We start from the raw sequence: 14197 nt of genomic DNA on the forward strand, positions 1-14197 counted from the left end.
GGCCCACAAAGTGCTTAAATTGCCGTGTCGAAAAGACAGGGTGAGGCTAAATGCGTCCCGCGCAGCCGGCGGCATTCTCAGCCGTCTGTTGTCTTTGCTGCTTGTCCACATCCGGCCCCCTGCAATCTGTTTCTTCCCCCACGCTTTGAAACAGACGCTATCTGCGACATCGCTGGTCGTTTATGGCGACCGATAAGAGCGCGAAGCTCGCAAAGTGGTCGTACATCAGCCGTGTCTTAATGGATAATTTTCGGCTTTACGTAGGTCTTCGTTTTCATCCTCCTACTGTGACAAAGCACTCTCAATGTGCTTTGCCTTTCAGTTTCTTGCTAGCTTTCGCTTCTCATATGTTCCTACGCAAGCGTTTGCCAACTTTCTTACCCTATATTTCTTCGATGACGATAAGCGGTCGTCCATTATTTGGATGTCAATGTCCAAAGTGGCTCAGGCAATGAAAGGCGCCCTCGTAGGCGCCGCGTGGTTAATTTAGACTACTTGTAGCTCTTTAACATGCACGGATATCGCACAGCCCGCGGACACTATATGCGTTTTGTCTCCAGCGAAATGCGGCCATTGAGGCTGGGTTCCAACCCTGGTGCTCCCATTCAATAGCCGATTGTGTGAGCCACCATGGCCTGTCGAGGATAAAACCGACACTAACTCGGCATCACACGGCGCTGGACTTGACAGGATTCGTTAATAATCTGTCTGCATCGACTAAATAGTTCAGATTATGCCCTATCAATATATTTATGAAGACTACAACTGACCTTCGAACACTGAATAGCGAGATCCCATTTACTTTCATTTTAGCGTTAAATGCACCCTTCTCTAGAAAATCCAGTGTTGGCATTGGTGCCTTTGTGAACCAAAAATCATAGGCATGCATCTGCGGATGATAGTTCGCCTATGACATGGTTGTGTATTGACTAATCCCCGGGTTGGGTGACGTCATGAGACGGAATGAGATGGCTGAGCTGGAAGACACTGCAACTAGGGCATTACACTCGACGAGGCTGAGATCGGAATTCAGCCTTCCAGGACAGCTGGACTTGAGTTAGAGACGCTGCCCCTAGGCCACCCAGATACGCTCTTAATGCTGATTTAAAGCGGGGCTTCATACTTGCGTCGGGGGCTCTTTTACAAAGCATAGCGATGCTTTAACTTCGCTTAAACTGATTAACACTTGCCAAATCAATAATTTGGTATGTAAAAAAGGCCGACAGGTGAGCTCCGATGCACGCTTCCTGCAGCACTAGCCTGCCTGCCGGCATACTGGCAGAACACCTCTCGACGAGGGCACGCGCGCGCACTCGCACCCAAAGAGTCACCTCGAACCAGGTGTCAAAGAGTGCGCAACTCTACGTGTCGCTCCGAGGATGCAAGCGCGTGCTGCAAATATTTTGTAGGGACAGATCGGAGGCTCGGATGTCGCACTGCTCGCCTCTCGTGGTGCGTGGCACAACTACCGTTGAGGTTCCAATGAAATGTTCTGTGGACGGTGCCTTTTCTAAATGTCACTGCTTACCTTAAGATGTCTCATTTTGCTACGGGAATAATTTAAGCTCAATAAGAGTTTAGTTAAAATGTTGTGTAGTTGATTCATGCGTATCCTTCAGCAGCGAAGCTCGCCATGCGAGAGTTTGCTCAAGCCTTCGTCAACTAGGATGGCATCATTGGACATACTTGTGCATCGAAAGCTGGCCCCGCCACACGACAACAGTGCCGCATTGAAAACAAGCACGGCAGTCTGAAGGCCACTTTGAAGTGGACTCGACATTCGTCTCGTCAAGCGGTTTTGCCGTATTCACATTGCAAGCCGCTGTGCACAAGGCTTTGCAGCAGACCCGGCTCTAAGTAAGAAAAATCATCACGAAGCCCCCATTAAGATGAGAGGGCCTTGCAGGTGCAAGGCCTGCAGGTTGATATATCAAATGTTTCGTAGAACGAGAGTGCTTTAAAACGAACTCCTCTCATATATTTTGGCATGGGATTTTCCAGGGTCTATTCTGAAAGTTCGATAAATCAGTAACTCTATATATCCGCTTTCGAAATATCTGGGATCGACTCTACTATAGTTGGCATGGTGTAGTGATTTAGTGAGGGATTAGGTGATTGCTACAGAGTTTGGCGAAGTGTTAGTCTTTAATGTTCATTGCACGGCCTACAATTGGAGGTACCTTGTCCTTTCGTATCCCCGTCGCAAACTAGCCTCCAACGTGTCTAGAAGATAATGCTAAATCGAAATTGAAATGGTATGACACCATCAAGCACTGCGCAAAGAACGGTTGCGTCGCAATTTTGATATAAATGACAGTAAATAAGACGGCGTAAGAGCAAGTGGTGCACCATACTTGATAGGAGGAGGGCCCTACGACAAGGTTATCGGTTTTACATGCCCTCGTTCCACTCGCCGCTTCGCTGGCTCCACACACAGTCACAGCCCAGCCGTAAACTAAACAGTATGTCGGACTAAACCGAGGCACAAATTAAACTCGAGTAGGAGTGTGCATGCACGCGAATGTGACACCGCAAGAGTAGCCGACAAAGAGTTCTAAACCATTAACGCTGTCTCGTGATGCCCTTAAAGGCAAGCTGGAGCTTAAGTGTCCTCATATCTTAAAAGCGTTAGCTTTTACTACTTTCATTTGCCGGTTTCTCGTCCGTCTCTGCGTCACTCTCAGATTCAAGCAGGCGGCCAAGTCATGTGATCATATCTACAGCATTGCAAATAATTTCTTATCTACCACGTGACCACCCACGCAATAGAGTCCATGGCCTGATTCACCGAGTGCGACGTCATGTTTCCCCAAAGCTACGTGCGGGTAGTACCAAACGTATTGTAGTTTCGAAGTTAGAACGTAGAATTAAGTTGTTTAAAACTGGAGCTAACGCTATTAATCTTACACCTGCAGCTGTGGAGCTCTTCTTTTACACTTTTTGTGGCTATTTTGTTGTTGAACACTTTTTCAGCTAATTTTATTCTTGTTGTGCACACCGCAACTAATGAACCTAGCGCATTCAAATTTCCGGAACCCTCCACTAAGGCGTCTCTCGTAGTCTGAGTCGCTTTGAGAAATTAAACCCCATAATACAGACCGAATCATTAAATAATACGCTCATTACCTCGGCATGTCGTTCGTGGGCAGTTAAGATGAGATTGCGCAGGTGGAATTTCTGTTCAGCTCGTCTTCATTTTTTTTCTCTGCGTTAAGAATATCTTTGCAAACTCTTAACTAACCCGAGTCAACGTGCTGCTAGCTTCTGTGACGCCGCATAGCAAAGCCCACACGGTTATTGATCTAGCAAGGAAAAAAGCTCGACAAAATGCTTCCTTGTTGCAGATTGAGTGAGACATTTTCGACGCGAGAGGCAATGCAGTGTATATATCTCATCAGTTCGATGTTTAATGACCCAGGGCTTCGTCCAAAGCGAGAATTAAAGGCCGCAGGAAAATCTATATACTAGAATTGTAAAACGCGCACTAGCAACAGTTTTCCCCTCAATACTCTCTCCAACGCAAATATTTTTAATCTAGCTCCATTAGCACTGAACAAATGAGTGATCGAAAACGATATTCTTCCTCTCCTCCCTTTGCTTAACTCCCTCCCGCGTGCCAGAAAAAAAAAAATAAAACAAGTCGCGACGGGCGCCCCACCCGTCCACGGTGCAGCTCGCCTAACATGGGAGCGTCCAATGTGCGGGCGCGCCCAGCAGCCCCACTGACGCCAGTGGGCAGGCATGGACGCGGTTATGTGTCGCCCGAATTAGCTGCGATTGGTCGCCAGGACCACTTTTTAAAGATCATTTACAAATTACCGGCTCCACACAAAGCTTTCAAATATAACTCGAATACTCACAAAGACCAGCTCTATGAATTGCTCACATTATAATTTTACACCAAGTAGCATTCCAGGGCGGTGGTGGAGCTGGTTACGAGGGACAACGCCGACAGCGATGGCGACGCGAAACGCAGGAACGGGCGCCAAGGAGCTGCTCTCTAAAATCACAAACGAAACCAAACCACAACGAAGTTGCAACTTGCAAGCAACGGAAATTTGGTCTTGGCGAACCAGCATAGGGACAACGTACTTATATTTTTTTGACGCGGACGTGGCACGTTCCCTTAGCCATAACAGTACCGTATTGAGAACAACGTTGAAAGGAAATAAAGTAAGGATGACTGACTTGATGTCGGCTGTGCATTGAGACTAAGATTAATAAGCTTTGGATTATCAACGATCTCTATGGAGCTTAAAGCTTAAGATTTCCGAGGAATCAGAGATGTTAGCTCACGTTGGCACATTCGCTTGTTCTAGAAGTTACTGCACACAGCGTACACAACGCTTGTGGATGACGGGCTGTCGTCATAATGCCTAGAGAGAGGTCAGGAAAACTTCACTGCCAGAGATTCATACTCATTTGGACTTATTAGGGAGAATTCGAGTGTGGAAAATAAAATTTATTGTATTTCTTTGAAAACTCGTGTGCTCTCTTATTCATAAGCGACGAAGAGGCGGTTCCTTGGAGACCACGCCTACTCCTGTGTCCTCTTTATTTTCTTATTTTATTCACGCTTTAATAGACGTGCTTATGTCCTCATTCTCCAGAACATGCAGTGTTGTAAACGAACAAAAAAGCGAGTGGTTGATGCCAGGTGACACGGTCGCACACTGATTGGTCAGCGGCTCGTGTGACATCACAAAACTATATAACGTGGCAGGAGCTGCCAACTAAGGCTTCTAGTTTTATGTAGGAGTAGAATCCACCGGGATTCTGAGATCCCGAGACAGGCGCTCTAATCGTAGGCGGTGCAGACCCGTTCGTGCAGCATAGTTAATTAAAGCGGGCGTTATATCTATGACGGGTTCTCTGTAACATAAAGTGTTAGCTTACGACTGTATGTCACTGAGTACGTATGAGATAACAGAGGCACAAATATAACAAGGTACACGTTTAGGCGAACGATGATCCGAAAAACAAGCTGCAGACGGGACCCAATAACGATTCTTCTTCAAAGTTACGCCTTAACGGAGCGGCTTAAATGTCTTTCATTCCTGTTTTATTTCCGTCTGCAAGTAGTATTCCGCCATTTAGATCACTGGTGCCTAACTAAATAATCTGGCATGGTGCTTTTTTTTTTTCACTTTTTGTTATTCAATGACTACTTTCCTGAGCTGAAGCCCTGTTTTGTACGGCTGCGACCTGGCGATGTTTTTCGCGGTTTTATTGCTCTTTGACGTTGTCTGCAGACGATAGTTTTTTTTTTTTTTTTGTTAACTTTTGGAGGCTTGTCCACTTTTGTGTCTCAAGGTCTGCTTTTAACAATTTAGGTATCTTTGGGGCTTTCTGATGGATGTCACTGTTCATTTCGTGAGGCAGTGAAGTGTGATTTTGTATAGCAATTTTAGGGTTTTGATATTCTTTCATGTCTTCGTTGTCCAGTCTTGTTTGTGGCTATCTGTGCTGCTCGCGACAATTTTCCAAGCAAATCAGTATTGTCGTTCGGGCGCTAGTTCATGTGGCGGAGTTTCTTTCAATTAGTTTGTAGATGAGATGGTGAGGCCGCTTACGCGTACGTTTTGTGTTCCTTCGTGAAATAAATGTGTTAGTCAGCCTTTCTGTGCACATCGTCTCTTCTCCGTCCGTGCCTCGTTCGCGCAGTTCCTTCTTTGCATCTATAATCAACTAACTACCCGACAAGGTTTACTGAAAAAAAAAATTAAAGCCTTCCAAGAAGTTTGTTTATCCAATAGAGTTGGCCGAAGTTAAGGAAGCGTTATCTGTGAATGTTTATCTTTTGGTTCCAAATAGTTACGCGGCGCCTAGCACTTCACGCGCAGCATTCCGATCACGAAGTAACTGACTTCGCAATAGCTGTCCCGTTTCCTAAACAAAATGACTTACTCTCGAGGCTCACGATTTGGCTCAATCCTCGAGGAGCTGACACTCAGACGCGTGACCATGTTTTGCGACTTCGGCCTGCCGCAGAACTGAAAACCGTGCTCTCGGTTCCGCGAGGCGCGTGAGTGGGCGGCAAATCCTCACTCGTGCATCATCTTAAAAATAGGAGAGACGGCCCCGGTCTCTGATGCCCGTGCCCAGATTAATCACACGCGCGACCCCCCCCCCCACGCATCCCCCGCAAGCCCGGGCGCCTAGCCAACGGGATCTCCCGAAAGTCTGCCACAGCGTTGCGGACTGTGATTCACTCCTGGACGAGGGGCCGGCAGAAAGCCTACTCCACTCGAACCCCTTATTTCTCTCTCTCTCACGCCTCTACCCGTCCCCTCTATTTCTTTCCTCTGTGAACACAAACACCAGCGAAAGTCTGCTTGGCGCGGAAGTTGATCCCAGCGTCGCTTTATTTTTCCGGATCCTTTCCATATTCTCTGCCGGTTTCTTTCCAGAACCAGTGCACCACTTATTTTGCTGATTTTGAGTCCGGCGTGTTTGATTCCCCAACCACCACTTCTGTAGGCGCTTTTGTGATGATAAAACGCGAGGCCAGGGGCCGCTGCGCCCTACTGATATCTCTGCTCGAATCTTGGAGTGTTTCTGAGCTGCCTAAAATTAACCCGTCTTCCAAATCGTGCATGCTTTCTGCTGCTCTTCAGATGTTTGTAGCACACTTGCGTATCTTTCATTGCTCCTTTCGGCGCCGTATCCACCGAAGGACGAGATTTAAAATTAAGGTTGTGCGAGGGGGGCGACGAACTAGGCGCTAACGGAACGTTGCATACTCTACGCTGCTCGGTCTTCTACAGCGGTTCTCGAGGTGCAGTATTTGAGGAAGCACAGAAGCTTTTTCTTGAACCACCAGGAGGAATGATGGATGACGCGGCTCGCCTGACCTGGGACTAGGGCTCTGCAGCGCCGGAGCGAGGTACTCCGGAAGCGGCGCCGACACTGGGCGCATGCACGCCATGCGGATTCAGTGTGACCTGTTCGGTTTTCACTCCGCGGCCGGTGTTCTACCTTGAGGCCCAAAGTCGCACCCTGGTGTACGCACTCAAAAGCTTCCCCAACGGCATCATTGCTGCATGTCGCAGTGCCATGTTTCCATGTGCAAGTACCACGTCAGTGGCCGGAAATTTATGATTTAGCTTTTCCTTTGCCGTTTCTGTTTTTGTTTGTTTTTTTTTTTTTTTTTTTTTTTTTTGCTTCACAGGATGAGTATGACTCGTTCATAGGGCGTGAATTTCGGAGGGAGAAGAAGGACCCTCCCTCCGGCCTCCCTTCACCGAGTGAGGTGCGGATTTTAGGGGTAAAGGAAAAACGCTTCTGAACCAGGAGTTATTTCGAAAGAACTACGGTTTCACCTCTTTTTTTTTTTTTTTGACTAAGACGTTAATTAAATTTGGTGCACAAATTCAGCCCCGTTTGACGCCGAAACACTTTCTTTACATCCATGCATTCGAGATGGGTTCCATAGCGTCCCTTTCTATTTATTGGGCAGCGGGTAAGATTCATCGAAATAGCAATGCTCTTTGGAGTTTTTTGTTTGTTTTTTTGTTGTTTTTTTTACGATTGCTTGCAAAGTTTACTGTACAAGGCACACCTGTCGAGTTCCATACATCGCATGTCCCTGCTGCTAAATGTAATTAAGCTTTTAAAAAGACGCAATCTCCAAGCTTCATGAAACCGACTCAAAGCTATAAATGTATCTTGTCCTAGTCTGTACCATGTTTTCGTTCGTCAAAGTTGAATAATTTGAATAATTTGTAGGGGATAATTGCCTAACTTTTTGTTCTTGGCTTGAGCAACAAAGTGTCAATATTGAAGTTGTACAAAAAAACAAAAACTGCTACCTGCGATGTTTCCATCGAGGTACAATTTTGAAGCTGCACCACTGTCACGTGGAACCATTTTTTTTATATATATTGCACGAGTGATCGGTGAAAGTTGGTAAAGAAAACGTTTTCGCGTACACAGCAGTTGGGTGCAAACATGCCATTCAGTTGTTTTTGACGACGAACTTACTGCAGACACTTTTATTTGGAAAGCATTTTCTGGCTCATAAATAACATCATTCGAATGTGTCATCAGAACGTGTGACTAAACCAGGTCACCAGAGCGCGTCCTCATCAATTGACACTTAAGAAAAATCGTATTCATGCCAGAAATCGAAATACCATCTTTTCTATTCCCAGTAGAGCGCGCTGAAATTTATTCTACGCCGACTTTCTGTGAACGCGTCCATAATTCTCCTTATGTAGCACAAGGACCCTGGAGGGCGTCGACGGAAATAAACGAATAAAAGTTTTAACGAAGGAAAAGATAATCAGACACATGAAATAAAGATTAAAAGAAGAATTTAAAATAAATTTCGAAATAAAAATTGGTGACGTGTCTAGTGCTGCAGCAACGCTCACGTTTTCGCATTTCTCTAGCACAAGTTCTGCAGGGCTGTCAGCTTTGTTCATTAAGCCATTAATTAGACAGTTACCTAATTAGTAATTAAATTCAAAGAAAAGGTTAGAAGAATGAAGCATGCTGCAGACTAGGCCACGTGACTTTCAACAGCCCTCAGTTTGTTTCACTAGGCTAGGGTAAACCACGCTTTTCAACCGTGGTTACATTTAGCTCGGATACCCGGTATAACGATTCAAATTTTACTCCATATATTCTTCTCCCGAGGCGAGGGCGAAAATTTTAGTATCTCCTCCATCAGGCACTTATTATGGTTTCCTGACAACTTACGGGCCCGTTTTAGGCATAGGGGGCCTCCCCCCCCCCTCCCCCCTCCCCTCTTCCCTCTTAAAAGAAACAAACTGACATCGTGTGCATCTTCCTTCAGTAGAGAAGTACGCAGGCGGAAGCTAGTTTTTGAAAGGTTTCCCGAAATAAAGAGTATACGAGTCTGTTAATGACTATCCTCATTCCGGGGAGCTTGCTTCAGTGAGTTGCACCTACGTGAATGTCCGAACATTTCAAAAACATAAATCAATCACGATCGTCGGTACGCAACTGACGATACTTAAGCCCCAGTCAGCCAATTTTGATTCTTTATTTAATCATGAGATGCATTGTTTCGAAATGTATTCGAAATGTTTCGAATTCCCATGCTGCTCACCCAGGAATAAAAAAAAATTACGCGTTTGGATGCACGCCAAGACCTAAAAATTACATTGATAGTGAGCACAACCTAATTTTAAAGGTCATCATGGACTAGAACAATTTTCCGAACGGTAGAAAGCGCCAATAGAAATAAACACCTAAGGTTAGAGAAGTTAATTAAGAACTTCAATGTTTCTTTTTCACTGTGTGATTAACTGTGCTTCGAAAATTCGCTCCTGCTAGACAGATGGTCATTGAAAGGTTTTGCTTGGAGGCTTCTGAGGCGAATGTCAAAGAACGTGCGAAGAATACGCTCGAAAGTTTGGGGACCGGATGATTGATGTCTCCATCTTGACAAGGCTTCCGCTACGCAGTTTTAGCTGTGAGCCGGTATTTGGTTTACCTCGAGTAGATACTCGGTTCCAACTCCTCGTATTCATCAGGCCTTAATACCCACGATTTTATTTACGACAATGAAAACAAAACTAATTGTAAAGGCAGAGATTTGTTTACGTGGAGGATGTGTGGACAGCTTTGCAGGGGGAACTGTATAGCATGAAGCTCGAGCAGTTTCAAATATACTTTGAAAGCATTGGAAAGAAAGATTAGGCAATTGCTTTCTTTCCGGTGAAAAATCTCTGAAGCTGAAAGAGTGCTTCTTGAGAGAAAGGGTAATAAATCCGCTTTAAAAAATAACCTCCTTTTTTTTTTTCGGTTTCTCGTACGTATTGCGTAAATTTTGAGCAATCGTCGAGCCCTGTTTATTTTCTCTCGTGGCTTCGGCCCGAGTTGGATGTCCTCACCACGGCGCGCATTCTTTCGCATCTGTTTTCTCGGAGCGTTTTCGCTTGTTAAAACTAAGAGATCGGGGCGCCAGCCAGCGTCTAACATGGTCCTTATTCCAGGTCCTCCAACGGAAATCCGCACAGACATCCTGATCAGGAGTTTCGGACCAGTGTCAGAAAACGACATGGTATGTTTGCTATTTAATTTTGACCACTTATTTTCATTTGCATGCCTGTTAACTGCGCCCGTCTGCCCACTCAATGTATCTGCCGATATGTTTTTTTTTTTTTTTTTTTTTTTTTCACGGTGGCGCTGGCAGACAGAGCATATGCAGTATGCTGACATTGGCTGTTGGCCTTCAGTTCTGTTTTGAAATCATGTATATATCAGGGCTGAGGGACGCTGTTTGAAAGCAATTCTTTTGAAAGTTCACCAAAGCAATTTGCTAAACGGTATACCATTGCACTTGAAAGGCACAGATGTCATAGCGCAAATACGAGAGAATCGCTTGAAAGTTAATTCCTTCGGCATTGAAATAAAACTGAAAGTACGATCACACTTGAGCCAATTTATTGTTTAGAACAATGGCTTTAATGAAATACTACACTGTGCAGTCTCAGTCATTGGCAATAATTCTAATAAAACTGATCTAGACTAGAACTCGAACACTCTCAAGGTGAGTGACCTTCCTCTGGTTCAGTTTTGTTGTAGCCATCAGTAATATCATTAGTAATGCCATTAGTACCAGCCATTAGTAATACGGGTATTACTAATGGGCTGCACAACACCTACATTGTCCTGAAACCCAGCCTTTCTCCTATGCCCTCGAATACTCTACGCAATCAAGTTGCGTTTCAAAATGGCGGTAGGGAAAAGTTGCCAGTATGGCCAGTATCGATAGGCTTCGTAATTCTCAGGGCAAACCAGATACTACGCCGGAAACGTTGTTTTTCGTGAACAAGCCTTCTTTAGATAAGCCTAAATGTCTTGTCTCTTTTTTTTTTTTTTTCCAAACCCAAACTTTTGGCTGGTGCTTCTATTTGTGTTGAATTGAACGATGTGTTTAGCAACTAGAAAACAGCGACAAACAAAAAAAGTACACGTTCTAACAACTTCAGCCGATTTGGCTGGTAATAAATTCTGTGCATCGACGCCGAGTTTTGGACGCGTATCCTGAAGGCTACACAGCCGTGCAGACAAAAAATGGCGGCAATCAGTCTTTCTCAGTTTTAGGTGGGAAACATTTCAATTCTATTTTCGTATACATCACTTTTTTTGTTACTAGCGGACAAGCGTCAGCATGCCCAGAAAGGAGAGTGCTTTAACATTATCAGTTGCAGAACTTCTAATAGCGCCCAAGTATAAGAAAACGGAGGTATAGTTCGTCGCAATTCAAGTGTTTCCTGATTGTGCGGGTGCCCGCGGTGGTAAAGCTTATACTATGCCCAGGTTGCAAACTTTGGGATAGCTGATAAATACGTGGCCACTTATCAATAGAAGCTGTTGAAAAAATGCGATAACAAAAACTCATAGAGATATAGCGCCGCAACAAATAATTAAGAGGTAAAAGAAAAAATTAATAGCAGAACATAAGGACGAAAATTGGTGAAAGCTTTTACTGATCTTATATAGAAGCCACCGTGTATAGCATTGCATAAGCGTGCAATTAGTGCATACTGAAACTAGTAATTTTCTTGATCCGGAGTTTCCCCAACTGATAAGATTAAAGAGCTCTGTCGGAAATTGCTGGACAATCAATTCTTGTCAAGAAAATACTTTGATTTATTCGTGCTCATGGTCGCTTTATGGTAGTTTATGACATGTACCGAAAGCAAGCAAACAAAGTTTAACGAGTGTGCGCGTGTAGTGTTTGCTAAAAAAACCCAGCATCAGTCAAGTCAGCATTGCTCGTGTAATAGTGCATTTCTACTTTCTATTCACTCCAGTCGTTACTTTGGCAGCACACTCTATTTGAGATACCTTCTTTCCTCCAGTTTACTGTTTTCATTGGCAATCAATCAATTTAATTCGCGCGGCTTCGAACAGGAAAGTTTAGTATAGGAGCAATAGTAAAATGAAGACTATATCCTTCGTTTACATAGTGTGGATACTACATGCAACAATTGTGCGCGTCTTTCTCCTCTGCATGACATTCTGATGGCGCAGTAAAGAGGGGTATTTGCTTCACTGATATCGGTACGCTATAAGAGAAGAACGAAATGAGTTGCAGGTGCTAACCTGATCGTCTCGACTTCAGCAGTCCGCAGGAAAATAGAAAAAAAAAAGGAACCTTTCACTCCAAGCTTCCAGAAACGGAAGAAGTGTCTGACTAGAAAGAACAGCCCAATTTAGACTAATTTTTAGATTCGTTTGTTTCAAATTACAAACGCTATTCTAAGCTTTACTGCTCATCCTCCTCTCTTTAGTTCTGTTTAGTCAATTTTATTGTGTTTGCCAGGAAACCGGAGACTATGCCAGCTGGATCGTTCAGCCTTTACGCTCTTCTATCTCTCATGACTATTCCTGCTCTCAATAAGCATTTTCTCTCAATGTGATATTTCTCCTTCTCATCTTGTCCAATTTTATCGATGACTGAACGCTAGATGACAACGCAGGTAGCAGCGTGCAGCCTCGCCAGATTGTATGACAACAGCAACATTGAACCTGTGCACCGTGTGAATTTTCATACCATCTGCCGTGCATGCTCACCCATCACGGTGACTCGTGCGCAGATGTTTTCGATGGACTGCTATTTCCGGCAGACGTGGTACGACCGAAGGCTGAGCTTCCAGGGTGACATCAAGGTGCTCTCGGTCAGCTGGCAATTCCTCGAGCTCGTCTGGACGCCCGACACTTACTTCTTCAATGGCAAAAGCTCCTACCTCCACAAGGTCACTGTGCCAAACAAGTTCGTCCGCCTGTACCCCGACGGCCGGCTTATGTACTCCATGAGGTAGGCGTTTCTTTAGATAAACGCGTTGCTAATCGTTCAGTGCTTTCCTGGCGACACTGCCCAAGCTGTTAAAACGAAGTAACACAGGGTGGTAGGATTCGTTACCGGCACCACAGCTTCTTTTAATGTTAATGTTTCTTGGGGTCATGTCACTAAATACTTCTATACCCGTGCAAGCTGTCACAAGATTATTTCCACAGCTTTCGGCGAGTGATGATCAAATATCGTAACTTACTGGCAACCATAGTGTAGCCTCTGGCTCTGTCGATAAACTATGCGACGAGGGACAAACCAAAGACGAAAAAAAAAACAAAACAAAAGAAAGAGGGAGCTTTCTAGCTCGGGATCCAAGGGCTCTCAATTCAGCAGCTATGTCCGTGCTCCTCTAAATTTTATCTAGTCCAGATTTCTTCTCTCAGCTCGGTTGCTTTGTAATCAAATTGCAATCAAACAAGAAAGGCTGCTAAAATATTTTACTCCGAAATTATCACCAAACCTTTATAAAAAATCACGAATCATTTTATTAGTAAACAGAAACGATTCAAACAAACAATTTAAGTAAAATACTGAAGCGTGTGAGCCGAATACCCCTAATGTAAAACCCCTACTCATGGGCATGAATAAATTACAATGTAGTTACCTAGATGCAAGGATGTTGCATCGTAAATTCTTCCTAATTATGATAAGAATAATGGCGGCCACATAGCGAAAGCGCTGCATAGTATATGCGATCAAAGAGAATGGTTGCACAGATGGGAGATTTTTTTAAGGAATGATTCGTAACCATTTAAATGCCACTACAAATCAGGGAGCGATTTAGCCGAGCGCTCCGTCATACCAACAATAACAAGCGCACTTGGACCTCGTTCCTGCGCGTCGAAGGAGAAGCTATGCGATTACTTGTATAACTGCCTCACTTCCTTGGAATAAATAAATCACTGCAAGTGCGATTACCTGTGCCTGCCTCTGACAGTTTGCCCAAGTGTGTATTTTTTTACGTCTTACCTTGAATGCAGGAACAGTTTAGTGCCTGAAATAATTTTCAGCCACTGTTGCTCGCTCTGCGTACAGCGCTTAAAATTTTCTTCGTAATAGCCGACAGACGCGTGTCTCGTCGGCCCCATTAATTTTATACCTGTTCAAACTGCACTCCTCAAAAAGCATATTCCTCAGAAAACCGCCACAAAGAGTACACTTAACTCTGAGCGCGACAACAGCGACCTTGCTTATAATCTGGAGGTCACAACAAGGGCAAACGGGGAGTAAGTTTCTCACAGCAGCTTACATAGACGCAATTAAAAATTTTATTTGCTCTTCACGAGAGCTTCCCGAATGTGGTCCTTGTTTTCTTTGTGTTTCAACAGTATTTTTGCAATGAATAGCGACACAATTGAAGGC

General features: G+C 44.4%; 1 protein-coding gene across 1 annotated transcript in view; it reads left to right on the forward strand.

The window, feature by feature from the left end:
* LOC146191370 (gamma-aminobutyric acid receptor subunit alpha-6-like) overlaps positions 1 to 14197 on the forward strand; it is a 60078-nt gene that overhangs the window by 29488 nt on the left and 16393 nt on the right. Inside the window, exons 3-4 of the mRNA XM_084599922.1 lie at positions 9966 to 10033; positions 12579 to 12799. Of these exons, the coding sequence (XP_084456048.1) occupies positions 9966 to 10033; positions 12579 to 12799 (289 nt within the window). The remainder of the gene's footprint in view (positions 1 to 9965; positions 10034 to 12578; positions 12800 to 14197) is intronic.

Source organism: Amblyomma maculatum, chromosome 4, assembly GCF_055883805.1.
Source record: "Amblyomma maculatum isolate TAMU_Amacu chromosome 4, ASM5588380v1, whole genome shotgun sequence".
Lineage (NCBI taxonomy): Eukaryota > Metazoa > Arthropoda > Arachnida > Ixodida > Ixodidae > Amblyomma > Amblyomma maculatum.